Below are 14,558 nucleotides of genomic sequence, written 5' to 3' on the forward strand. Positions count from 1 at the left end.
CTTAAATGAAAATTATACTGGCATATTAATTTTAAGCAATATAATTTTTTCAATCTTATATTTAGATTACTTTTCAACATCACATTTTTGAAATTAAGTAAATGGAGAGAAATTTATCGATAGTCGAAAACCTGGTAATAAAACCGAACAAATACTCCGAAGGCACAAAGTAACGTAGGGAATTTTAGGCAAAGACGGACAAAAATATAGAAATTGAATATAATTTCTTTTTTCATTTTCTTTGATTATTTATAGTTACAAGTATTTGACAGATCTAATCTAGAAATGCAGTTGAGAAACAACAAAGTAACAAAATTATAAAACTAAAGACAAATGCACTGATTAAAGGCATTGCACTTGATAAAGAAACATTCCTGTAATGTATCAGTTTTTGAGACATTATTTATATTATCTGCATAAACAGAGAGAGAGAGAGAAAAAGAAATAGAAATAGAATTGATGAACATTTAGCAATTGAGCTATTTCTAAGTCTCTCTTAAAATCTAATTAGAATTTTAATGGGGAATATTTACTTTTATTTCAGATTTATAATTGTTAACATTTATGGTATTGTTGGTAATCAAAATTTGACAATTATTGCCGTCGTCTCTCGGTATAAAACAACTGTTTTTAATCGACTCATTCCATACTGGTTTCTTAATGTCGATACCGACACTCAGTGATTTATCTTTTCGAAAAGGTCGTTTTGCACTCCAGGTTTAGAATTACTGATTTTAAAACAGTTGCACCTCATTATTGAACGAGACATTACAAATATAAACAGTATAATGCAATAATTTTAATACATTTTTAAAATTTAATTCTTTCTCAGTAAACAAAGTGTTTATTAAGTTAATATAATTAATTAAAATTGATTAGAAGAGGATTGAAACAATCTAAAGTGTAACAATCTATTTTTTAAGTAACACTGATGTAATGTATCATGTAACACATGTTTTTATTATAAATTTTTGTTGTATATTTTGGTTGATAAAACTCGAAATCAATTAATGTTTGGGTAACGTTTAACGCTAAGTCTGGCACACTACATACCTCTCTTCTGTATGGTATAAATGTTACTGTACATACAGAGAAATATGTTGTTAATTTAACCCTGTACATAATGTAAACATACAATGTAGATTATTATTGTTCATATTAAAAGAAAAAATGAGAACTGCATCTTCCAATACAATCAAATGTAAAATTTGTTCTGTATACATATATAATTAATATAAATTTACTTTTCTATTATTATAGTAAAATTATGTCCTGTATAGAGATATATCATTCATATTTTATTTGATGATGATTGAATTTTTCAAGATAAATAAAAATATTATGTAAAAATTATGTTCGTTCCTGGAAACGAATTGTTTCACTTATTTTTCACATTTTTCTTCATTACAGAAACATTCTACATGGGGCCCCACGAAGCTATAGCACACCATTGCCTAATGGATTGGCCAGCCAAAGTCCAGATATTAATCCTAATGAAAGTGCTTAGGGCTATAATTTTGTATGTATTGATATTTAGAGATAAGGAAATGAAAATTTTACGTACCGTGTACTGTTGTAAAATAATTAGCTGAATGAATTTCTTCAAAATTTATTTATGAGATATATCGGACAATGGGCGTTAAACGTACATCGAAAATGTCTTGGATACTAAAAAATCCAGCAACGAGTTGCTTAACTTTCCCGGCAACCTTTAAAATTTTGGTGGCACCATCAGTTACATTAAGTCCGACCCTACTCGAGATACGACACGCGAATCCACTTTATCTGCCCACCCCTCGACCTTTAACCATCAAAACTTAATAGCATCAATCCCCCTAATACGCAAACCTCCCTACAAAATTTCAGAAGTTTTCGACTAAAAGCACGGGCGTTATTAAGCTTCAAAGAGGGTGAAAAAAAAATTGTGGTTCAACAGGTACAAGGCAGTGACGTAAACATTACGTTTGTCTATGCAACACCTGAAACTGAAACTGAAACGAATCATGCTGCTATCATAAAGATCGAAACCATAGCATTACATAAGGGTCCCAACTCTCCTTGTAACGCATTGTAAAGAGTATACATAAATTATTTACGAGTATTGATATTGTATATCAAGACATGGCAACAGCTATTCGTATGACCACATTCATTTTAGGCTCTATCGCGTTATGACTCGGTGGGACCCGGGTGAATTTGTATTAGGGGGCCCCCACCTATAGTGTTGACTTCAGACATATTTCTCCGCGGGGGAATGTTTTGGGGACACGGGCTCAATGGCACGGGGCCCACTAGACATTTCTAGTTTCTCAGAATCTCTGCAAATTGGGGAAAATTAGGATATATGACGCTTATTACATCTAGAAGCACAACAAACAAAATTTGTGTTATTTAATAGTGTTGTAACGAATAGGATATTCGGCCTCAGGCCGAATAGCCGAATATTCGGCTCGATTAACGCACGTATGAAAATTGGCGCGCAAACCGCATTATGGCAAGGATCCTGCTCTCTATTGGCCCGCTGTCACTACGCTTCGCCAATCGCGTTAATTCTTGACAGTTGTAGCGGACAGACAAGAGCGTCATGGCAGTATGTGATAAATGATGATATCAAATGTGAATAACAATGAAATGACCTACACGTGTAAATAACGGAAAAAGAACAGAGAAGGACCGCGAAGTGAAAATGTGAAAATAAATATGAAATTGAGTTGATAACATAATCGAACAAGTCGAAGCAGCTTATTGGCACGAAATTCGCGGCCGTCAATGCCAAACAATTGTTGTCATAGACTTCGGAAAGCTAAATGCTTGTAATGAAAGTCACTTAGCGTGCACGGGCGAAAGCCTGGGGCCGTTCGGGCTATCAAGCTGTCTCGAATCTGTGAAATCATAACTGTGACTTATATCGACGTCCTATCTGTCTCTTTTCTCCGTTATCACCAGGCTGAGTCACGTAATTGTAAAATGGGAACTCTACGACGGAAAAGTGACGAATCGAAAGTATCGTGAGCGCGTATTATGATGTATGCACAGGCATACATGGATTAGAGCGATAGAGGAAAGAGAAAGGGAAGAGCAAAGACGAGCGCTTAAAAAGAAGGATAGGCAGGGTCAGACCCTCAGATGTGCGAGGATTCTCCAACGATAGACGTGTACGTGTGCTGATCTTTGTAATTATAAATTGTGAATACATGTGACTATTATTATTTTCTGTTTTATTTTGCGCATGTTACAAGTTATAAATAAATAAATATAAACAAACGACACTAACTCGATAACATTAAATCTAAATAACAAAATGATTAATTTACTGTGTTTTTGTTATTTATTACTCCTGTTTTTAGGTATTCGGTATTCGGCCGAATAGTGAAAAATAGGCCGAATACCGAATAGTAACCGAATATTCGTTACATCACTATTATTTAATAATTAAAGAATTACAGATTTAATTATCAACAGCGTTTAACTACACACAGAATAAATTCGTTTTCTTCGCTCTACTATTGCATTATAGTAATTAACTTAATGTAACTTTATTTTTTATCTTAAACAGTAGATGTAGAACAAAATATGTCTTTACGAAAAATGAAAGTCACGTTAATTAAAAATTTTTCCAGAAATTTCCCCGTTTCCCTATAAAACAGGTAACCTAAACTAGTTTTGTTTCACGAAATAACCGCTAAACGGTGTCTCGGTAGACGTAACTATAAATAAACATTCCAAATTTTTCGAGCGTAACACGAGCAAGACTTCGGACTCGTGTTACGTAGGTCCAGGCTAGTATATCCCGTATTTATATCGGAGCAGCGATAACGTTATATAAATATTTTAAATATAACTTTCCGAGTTTAAATTTTTCAGTCGGATTCCATTCTGAATCGGCATGGACAAAGCCTCGGTTAAGGACATTACGGACGTAATTGGGCAGTTCGGGCACTGGCAGAGGACCATATTTATCGTGGTGTTTTGTTTGGGCCTCCCCGCCGCTTGGAACCATTTGATAATCGCATTTTACGCACCCAACGTGGCACACTGGTGCATTCCTTCCGAAATTTCCAGCAATTTCAGCCAGCAATCGTGGGGAAACGTCACGTGGAGGAGGAGGGAAGGTTGGCAAGAGTGTCGACCCCCCGAAAATCTGTCTTCAGAAAAGTGCGATAAATGGATGTACGATCATTCCTTCTATTCTGCCACTATCATCGAGGAGGCGAGTCAAGTTTTGTTTTATTTTATTATTTTCATTTACGTTGTAAGGTGTCCTGTCCTGTCCTATAAACATTAACTGTAAAGGGGTCGTCGTATACATAAAAAGCGCTTAAACAAACACGAACCATTTAACAAAAAATAGCTACTACACTTTTTTTCTATTAAGGTGAAAGGTTAACTTACATATAGATATAAATATAAGGAAATTACTGTATGATAATTGGTAAATTTTAATATTTTTATCAAATTCTGTTATACATATTGTCACGAATTTAAATAATAATAATAATAATAATAATACTTTCTTGTTAATTAATTGTTACTTGTTCTGATAAATTTTGCTGCAGAGAACACACCAGTAATTACTACTGCTTGATTATTTCCCTAAACAAGTGTTCTTGCGTGAGGTGTTTTCCCTATACCAAAATTTATGCTTAGAACTAAAGAATGTATATTACTTTGCATACTGACGGAAGATATTAAGTCATTTCTAAGAATTGTTTTTCTTTTTATTATCTAAGAATGAATTCTTTGATAATAATAAATTCTTCTCGTGTAAATCTTATCGTTTGTAAACATTATAGCAACTATTTAGAGTTTCCAACTGCAGAATTAATCAAATTAACGTTTTAATATTAAAATAATGGTATTTTCGTGTGTGAAATCCATAGAAAATTGCTAGAACAATGATAAAACCTTGCTTAGTTAATCTCTACAGTGGTTAACTGGCTTTTGGACCACCCCGAAAAGAGTAAACTTGTTAACCTTCAATAAAAGGTGAAGGTAACCCATTTTGTTCCGGTTTAGCTGTGTTCTGTGCTACAGACGTTAAGAGTCCAAGCCCATAACGGAGTAACGTAATGGGCACCACAATGACGCAATCGTGTGACAGTGTGGCGAATTTAAAAACTCCACCCTCGGAAAGAGGGAGAGTTTAATGGGTTTTTTCCATTTTTGGAGGTTATAATCGGCCTTAAATTTAAAACACAATTCTTGTGTTTATAAGTATTGTTTTTTTTTTTTGTGTTTTTAGTGGGATTTAGTATGCGACCGATCGTTTTTGGTATCCTTAAGTCAGACGATATACATGGCCGGATATATCGCGGGAGCCGTGGTTTTATCGCAGTTATCGGATAGGTAGGTCGTGCTTAAAGCGCCCAAACATTCCCAACGACGAGTGAATCTAACAAATAAAGTATATTTACAGATATGGCCGCCGCCCCGTGATGCTTTCGTCTGTATTTATTCTGTTTGTGTCCGGAATCGTCTGCGCCTTTTCTCCAAATTTTACGATTTTTGCCATCACACGATTTCTGATCGCCCTGGGAAGATGCGGTCTCTACATAACGGCGTTTGTATTATGTAAGTGCCTAATTGTTTCCATAATTAATTACGGACCGTGCACGCTACACCCCCTTTTCAACATTACGAATGCGCGAAATGCCCGCGTGCCCACCAGTGGCAGAGTAGATAAAAACTACTTAACGTTGGTGGGCCTGGCCACGTGGAGATTCCCGGGATTACTCTGCATTTATAACACCATTTTCATCTTAGACACGGTCGATCTGGCAAAGGAGACTTTCTACGGAAAACTGACCCTTATTTAGGTGTTACTAACGTAAAAAAACCCGAAAAACTCCACGTGGTCAAACCGTGGACCCACCAGGTTTTATCCGCTTGGCCACTGGTGGGCGATTAAGGTTACGATATATGCTAAATTAAGCATTTAGTTTGAAATAACACATCTTTTCGTAATTAGTAATGGAGACGGTAGGACCAGATTACAGAACAGTTTTGGGAATAGCAAGAGATTTCGGATGGGCCACGGGATACATCATGATTCCGGGAATTGCCTGGTTGATTCGAAACTGGTTCTACATGCAGCTGGCCATAACCATCCCAGTTTTAGGACTGGTTTCTTTATGGTGGTAAGTATTCGTTTAGGTCCCACCAATAGTGGGCCTTAAATCAATCGTTTTTTTAAATATAAACTCATTACCATAGTAAAAATATCGAAATTTAAATGTGGCGCCATATCTGGGGGTCGTAGATTGACGGTGTGGTGCAGACTCAGCGCACAACTTGACCCTTCAGAGATCGCGTGAAAATAAACTAACGAGGATTCCCCAAAATATGTCTGAAGTCAACATTGTACGAGGAGACCCCAAATTCAAATTTACCACTGCAATGCCAATCCAAAAAAACTTTTTAAAAAACTTGATTTAACAATTTAAATTGGCTTAAAAAGTACTGTTTAAATCGCATATTCTGTAATAATGTCTGGACACTACAGCGCTCTTTATACATCTAGTGGCCAAAGTGAGAAATTTTCTTTTTCTTCTCATATTTCACGTCATTTGGACCTACAGAGTGGGCTTAGATCAAGGATAGGCCTAGTTTATGTTAATTTTCCCGTCCAAATGACTTAATATTTTTAATAAAAAGTTAGGATTTAATATTGTTTTTAATTTAACTCGGAAAGGATTTTATCGGAATCTCCAAGATGGTTACTAACTCAAGGGAAATTGGAAGAAGCAGAAACCGTATTAAAGAAGGCGGCATTAATTAATAAACGTAACGTGGACAACATTAAAAGTGATTTAGAAATGCTCCAGGCTTCGCTTCAACAAGTAAGGCATTAAGTATATGGTAAATTCTAAATTTAATTGTAATAAAATACGAAAATTTTTGTATTGAAATAACGCGACTTTCGGTTTTCATGGGAATTTCTTATTGTTAATCGAGGTCTCTTGCCCCTAATCTTTCCATATTTAATCTCGGATTTCAGAATTCTACAGAAAATCGCAAGAAAGCAAACATTTTCGATCTTTTAAAATCGTCAAACTTGAGGAAAAAGACAATCATCATCTGTTTCTGTTGGTAAATTTCAATATAAAAGATTAAACTTGCGTATTGCAATGTAAGACGTCAGTTTTAATTACGTTTAAACTTTTTTTTTTCCAGGTACGTAAATGCGTTCGTATTCTATGGCCTTTCTCTAAATACCAACGAAATCGGAGGGAATCCATTTTTGAGTTTCTTCATATTTGGAGCGGTCGAATTCCCCGCGTACATCGTTAGCATATTTGTTGTTAAATATTATGGGAGGAGGCTGCCTCTTATGTCTACAATGGTACTTGGAGGTCTCGCTTGTATCGCTACTATAGCTGTACCAGAAGGTGAGTTTCTTAACTGTTTGCAATGCGATTTAATTAATTAATCCGCGACCCGTTGGCAGATCTATTATGGTTGAGAATGACACTTTCCATGCTGGGAAAGTTTTGCATCACCTCGTCTTACATCATAGTTTATATCTTTTCGGCCGAGATATTTCCAACTGTGGTACGTAACGTTGGAGTCGGTACCAGTTCCACTTTCGCAAGAATAGGTTCTGCAATTGCGCCATTTGTTAAAGAATTGGTAAGTGTTTAACGTTATAAAAAAGTTATTTTTTTTCTAATCTAATTGCTCTTATTGGATAATAATTTATATTATTTTTTAAAGGGACAAGTCACTCACCTTGGTGTTACTTTCGGGCTTTTTGGCGGTTTGGCCATTGTTAGTGGATTATTAGCGCTTTGTCTTCCCGAAACAAACAAAATCGTCTTACCGGATACGTTAGAACAAGGAGAACAATTTGGAAAGTAAGTCGTAAATTTCAAAATTTGTTGTTCAATAAATTGGACCAGAATCCTCAGTTGATGACAACACTAGGCTGTATGGTCGGCCACGATTACCTCAATTAACGGAGGGTCTGACCCGCAATGGGATCGATCGGCAGGAGCGAGGGACGAAACACAAGATCCGGATTGGAATCCTTCCTCGATTCTCATTTTTCTTTAGACATTCGTAATGGATACAACTGAAATCAACTGCATGATTTGGTGTGATACTGCGATGCAATGTATAGGCGATCTGCCAAGGGGGATTTTCAGTGGTAATCTGGTCCCTATTTGGTGAAGAAAACCCGGAATACCCCAGTGGTTAGCTCGTTGACGAGGCGCGAACCTGCGACCAACCACCAATGTTCAGTGGTTTTATCCACAATTTTTAATCCAACGTGTACAATCCAATTATAACACGAAATATTTAATTATATAGCAGTTATATCAAATATACTCGTACTTCCTATCTCCATTTTAAACAACTTAATTATGTAAGATATTTCATCTCTCTCGTGGCAGCTAGTCACCCTAGTCTACTCGTGTATTTATGTTCATATAGGTCCACAGCCAATAAATTTATTAATGAAATTTTAATTTATTTTCAGGAAAATTCGCAAAATTCCGTCCGAGCACGAGCTTGAAAAATTTTAAGACTTTTAATTCAGCTCAGCGAATTATAAAAGAGCAAATATAGGTAATAATAAAGGCAACACACAATTCATTTTCGACTATCAACTTTCTCTTTAGGTATTTACAAATTGTGGTAAATAGCTGAAAATTCAGTAAAATTATTTGTAATAAACTCCCTGAAAATACTAACGCTACATTTGTATCCTTAAGAAAACAAGGAAATTACCAGAGACAATTTAATATAAATACCAATAAAATTATATTTTAAACTGAAGACCCGATGAAAATTTGAGATTATTTCTAGACTTTTACCTTATCATTATCAATAAGTGAAGATGAAGAATAAAACTGACATGCAAATAGGATTATCATTATTACTTCTAATATCCAGCGAGTTGCTTAACTTTCCCAGCAACAGTTAGTGGTGCCGTCTGTTATCGTATTTTATTAAAAAAAAAACTTAGGTATTAAAGGTAATTTTGAGGGTAGGGATGGGTTTTATGAAAAGTTGTAAATGCTAATAACGAGTAAAATTGTCATTAAGTCCGATCCTACAGGGGACACACACGACCGTTTATCTCCCCACTAAATTAAAGAAACTAAAAGAAAAATGCTCTCTCGCTCCCGATTTCAAGTCAAAATGGATCCTGGTGTGGATGATTCGGGCATTCGATGAATTAAAACTATCAAAATAGAGTACTTTCCCGAAAAGCTGCGCGCTGTTCACTTAAATTTTTGCTTTGCAAAATATTTAATCTCCAATTTCATTTTGCATTCCTTGCCTTGTATCCAAATATAAGGAATTGACTGCATTTAAGAAGCAATTGAAGAAGACGGAGATTAAAATTTTACGTTAATGATTACTTAGATAGCCCTTATGGCGACAACACTTCCGGTCGCCATCTTGTTTATGAAGGCGACGTCCACAAACAAGATGGTGACCGGCGCAGCTACTAACTACACTGACACTTAAAGTAAAAGAAAAAAAAATCTTCCACTCACCGTTGACATATTTCGGCTGATTCTTTCGCACACACTTTTCTGTATTCTTAACACACGTCCACAATCTTCCTCTTACCCATACTGAAACACGTCCCACTCCCGGATAAACCTTACTCGTATGCTGAACAGGTCTCCTAGTATTTTCGTTTTGCACACAATAGTCTCGTCGATTTCGACAAACACTCCAGATCCACCAATTTTCATTCGGGTCAAATTAGACAAGGAAACCGTCATAACGTGTCGTATGAAATTCGCACAGTTAACAGCTGTTCGACTGCTCACGCCCACTGCCAATCAGCTCGTGTTCAACGTACAGTCTATGCAAATTAGATGTCGAACAGACGAAATAAAGTTTCCCAAGAAATTTTACCAAATTTAACTTATGGCAAACTTAATATATGACGAAATTCTCTTATCAACATCAAATTCAAAGAAAATTTGATTGTAAAATATGGAAAAAAAATCCCTAGAAGTACACTTCTACCAAGAAAACTGTCCATTCCATCAATACATAAGAAAAAATATCAAATACCAAATTTTATAATCCTCTAGCTCATTTGGATCAATAAAAAGTGATTAATTCAGGATAAAAGTTACAAATCAGTAGACTTCATTGTACTGTACTCTGAAAATATCTGATTTAACAATTTCTAATAATTTACCTGAATACAACAGTAGGATGATTGTCAAATGGAATTTCACTTAAGGGCTTATGTTTTTCTGCAATTGTGGCTTACAAATTTTAACTAAATAAAAATATTCAAATTTCTTCCTTTTTAATTACTTTATATATGATTACTTAAGAAGCAATTTGTGACTTGTTTACATATTACAATGATAAAGTATAAACTCAATTATAAAGTAATTTATGTGAATCCCTCTGATTCTGATATATAAATGCAATGTGTGTTCAGTAAGAATCATTTCAAGACATGTTTTGTTTTAGCTTCTTTATAAATTATTTGATTGTTGCATAGATTACTATTCTATATAAATTAGAAAATAAATGACATTCTTTTATCTTTATTGAATCTACATTGAAAGATAAAAACCGAATCGCGTGGAAGAATTGGGTTAACGATGTATTGGGTAACAGCTAGAATACATTAATATAGACTAGAGCGGGGGTGGAAAATTTATGGTTTTCGAGTTAACGTGCGGCTTGTTAATATAGAAACACATTCTTAGTCGTGTTTCTCTTTAAAGACTTGTTACAGCATTAAAATTAGTCTACAATTTTTGGGGCCTCTAGCTTAAAATTTGTATAATTGTGCTCTTGATTTATTTGATCAATCATACTTATTTATCCTATTATTATTCTATTTTATATTATGATTTATTATAACATTAAACTGATGTTAGATAATGCCTTTATTAAATGTATTGTATACCAAAGATGACGAATCTACGACATATGCACCCAAAGAATGACAGACATCGAACGCCAACCAATTTCATTTATTTTTCATTGGATAAAATACAAATAATAATATTTAATTAATTATAAATAGAATAATGCAAATATTGTTGTATATTACTATTATAATTTTAATTAATTCTTCAATACGGAATATTCCAAAGTCAGTTTGATGTTAATCTGACCAAGTATAATGTCTTGTAAATGACATTAATTGGAGTAAATTTGAAAAAATAAATCAAACTGAATATAAAACCAAAATTATAAACTGAATTTACTTTAAAGTTTTTATGACTGGCATGTATGAAATTTATAAGAATTAAAATATTTCTACTTTGGCATGCAGATTCAAAATAGTTTACCATCTCTGGTATGTACTGCACATGTAATTATGCAACCCAAACATGCGAGGGCAAGCGAGATCCATTTGAAACGGACACGGTTCTCAGTTTAACAAAATCCCCCACACAGAATGACTTTTGGCATTTTGATCTTATCTTAATTAAAATGCAGCACTTTAATTTGTATTACTTATTCAGTAATATTTGAAATATGACTCATTCATTCTAGAATTACTTTTGAAAGTTACATTATTGCTTCATATCATTAATGCCTTTAAATCAGATTTAAAAAAGTCTATTACTGATTTCAATAACAGAATAATTAGTACCAATTAATAATGTACAGTCGACCCCCGTATAAGATCATTGATTATTCCGTTTTATATGAATTCCATGTTGTACAAGTCACTTAAATTTTACAAATACGTGAGCCGTTCACAGCCCGGTACACGTATTTGTAAAATNATGATAATCATTCAATTTGAAAGTTCTGGCTAAATGTTTACCTACACACACACACAATTATTAATATTGCAGAAGTACAAGGTATATATCGCTTTAATTTTTTTCCCTAAAACTAGTTTATAAATTGTAGGTTAAGTAATTAATGTGAAATAAATGTGTCAACTTCAGATTTAAATAGTCCTGCTTCTTTGAAATTTCTTTCACTGATAATGCTAAACTACTTTTAGAAAAAAAAAAATTAAAGCAATATATATGTTGTACTTCTGCAATATTAATAATCATTTCAAAATGATATTAATATGAATAGAAATATAAATCAAATGATAAGTGTTAACACAGTACTTACTTCTTCACATGATGTATGCTGCATTCCTTTATAAGTCTTGAACTGCAGTTTTGGCATAAAAGATTTCAGTATTTCATAAGTCATTACACCCCACTTGTGTGGAACAGTATTATCTATATCACCATGACATTGTAATACTGGAATTTCAGTATTATTAATTGCAGCCTAAAACAGTGAAATAAGTGCAATGAGAAAACAGTTTGTAAATAATTTATAGTAATATTAATAAATAAGTAACTATTGAAACAATTTATAAAAAGTTAATACTGAACTCTAATGCACAAAGTAATAGAAACATTTCATAGTGAATTACAAACTTAAAAAAACTCTAGATGGAATCTGAACTGCACTCTCTTTTAAGTGCAATCATTTTGTTCCCTTATATAATTCTAATATCTACAAAACTGTCAGGATGATGTTATATGAAAATTCAGAAACACAAAATAATACATCTAATGCCAGATATAAAACTATAGATTAACTTTTATATACAGAGATTTTTGTTAAATATAATTATTTGTCAGACATTTGAAGACCATAGAAGTGAAAAAACTTTCATTAAATAAACACCGAATCTTTCATATATTTGTACAATAAATTCATACTGACAAAACAGTGATGGTGATTTTTTAAATTGGAATGTTAACAATTACACCAAAGTGTAACAATATCACTTTTCTATATCTGTAAATATTTTTTTGAAATAAAGATCCTAAGAATCTAACTTTTATCATCATCTGCTGAGCAAAGTTATGACTACTTCATCTCAAAAATAATTTATTTAGTCTTACACAGGAGGTAGACAAGTCTGTATAAATTGGTGAGCATCTTTCATTTCCTGAAAAAAAGTTAAAAATATTGTAATTTATATTTCAGGAAAATGTATAAGATTTCTATAAATAGAAATATGCGTTATTAGTTTTTAAACTAATATAATAGGATAATAATATAATCTAGTTTCTTTAAATACTAGATGTTACATCACAAATCAATAGTAACTATTATATAGGGTGTCTGAAAACAATTGTTTATAAAATTTCATATATATATATAAATTAAGTAGTCTATTGAAATGCATTTTGCTGTAAAAGAAAGATCAACTCAGAAAATTTTTTTTATTATAAAAATTAATAAAAAGCTGAGCTGAAGTTGTTTGCATACTTTCAGTGAACCTCAATATGTGCTTTTTTAGTTGCACAAAGAATGTCCAATCGATAACCAATTTCCTGCCAGATACTGTTTCAACAGGATGGTCACCCTCTCACTGGTCAGTTTCCTTATGTAATTTGCTTGATACAGTGTTTCCTGGACGGATTGACCACAGGGACAAACACCCTGGTCCCTAAATCTGATATAATCTCACAAAAAGACANAAAAAACTCTAGATGGAATCTGAACTGCACTCTTTAGTATTCCAATATATTTACCTGTTTATGGTTATACCTTTTTAGTAAATTTTTAGGGTATTTAAATTAATGTTATTTGAATGAAAAACTTATATTAAGTTTTTAATTTATTAATGAATTTAATTAAAATATATTATTATGTTCAATACAATCAGGCACTATGCAATACTTTCCTTTGAGACTTCAGTTTAAAATGTGCAACTTTATTGAATTTCATTTCTTCCTGAAAATTACAGCATGAGTATATTGTAATATATTTTTGAATTTATACATATTACATTCAATTCTGAAGTTTTTATTTATTTATTGAAGTTTTTGATGAAAAATAGCATTAAATTTAATTTCTAAAAGGCCAATTTCTAAAGTTAAATATATATAAACTTTTATAAATTAAAATTTTAAAATAACAAATCTGAAAATATAAAATACAATAAAGTAAAAAGTCTTATAAATGAATAAAAGCTTGTTTTTACCCAAAGATACTAAAGTTTTATTTACTGACATCTATTTGAATTAGATAAAATTAATAGAATTTCTAATCTAACCTTGCTAACCTTCAAGAAACCAAAATTATTATTATGAATAATTAGTTATATTTTAAAATATCTCATATTATTATAGTTGAGTATTGAATTATTACTTAGTTAACACTTTATTATCAAAAGTAAATCTTTTAAGTGCAATCATTTTGTTCCCTTATATAATTCTAATATCTACAAAACTGTCAGGATGATGTTATATGAAAATTCAGAAACACAAAATAATACATCTAATGCCAGATATAAAACTATAGATTAACTTTTATATACAGAGATTTTTGTTAAATATAATTATTTGTCAGACATTTGAAGACCATAGAAGTGAAAAAACTTTCATTAAATAAACACCGAATCTTTCATATATTTGTACAATAAATTCATACTGACAAAACAGTGATGGTGATTTTTTAAATTGGAATGTTAACAATTACACCAAAGTGTAACAATATCACTTTTCTATATCTGTAAATATTTTTTTGAAATAAAGATCCTAAGAATCTAACTTTTATCATCATCTGCTGAGCAAAGTTATGACTAC

The 14,558-nt window shown here is 32.6% G+C and overlaps 1 protein-coding gene across 3 annotated transcripts; it reads left to right on the plus strand.

Moving 5' to 3' along the window:
* The first annotated feature begins 111 nt into the window (after positions 1–111).
* Positions 112–9,457, plus strand: LOC111623635 (organic cation transporter protein-like). Of its 3 annotated transcripts, XM_023366294.1 has the most exons (11): positions 112–1,519; positions 3,865–4,210; positions 5,243–5,346; positions 5,417–5,571; positions 5,969–6,137; positions 6,692–6,839; positions 6,998–7,089; positions 7,174–7,388; positions 7,448–7,629; positions 7,714–7,853; positions 8,480–9,380. In XM_023366294.1, exons 2-11 carry the CDS (start codon positions 3,887–3,889, stop codon positions 8,523–8,525), a joined length of 1,575 nt encoding a protein of 524 aa, XP_023222062.1. In that variant the 5' UTR covers positions 112–1,519; positions 3,865–3,886; the 3' UTR covers positions 8,526–9,380. The 3 variants fall into 3 exon arrangements, with proteins under 3 accessions (XP_023222062.1, XP_023222063.1, XP_023222064.1); XM_023366296.1 differs by lacking the exons at positions 112–1,519; positions 3,865–4,210 and adding an exon at positions 4,603–4,992 and having other exon boundaries at positions 8,480–9,377; XM_023366295.1 differs by lacking the exons at positions 112–1,519; positions 5,243–5,346; positions 5,969–6,137 and having other exon boundaries at positions 3,712–4,210; positions 8,480–9,457.
* Positions 9,458–14,558: the final 5,101 nt, after the last annotated feature.

Source organism: Centruroides sculpturatus, unplaced genomic scaffold, assembly GCF_000671375.1.
Source record: "Centruroides sculpturatus isolate CEXI.00-Female unplaced genomic scaffold, Cexi_2.0 scaffold436, whole genome shotgun sequence".
NCBI lineage: Eukaryota > Metazoa > Arthropoda > Arachnida > Scorpiones > Buthidae > Centruroides > Centruroides sculpturatus.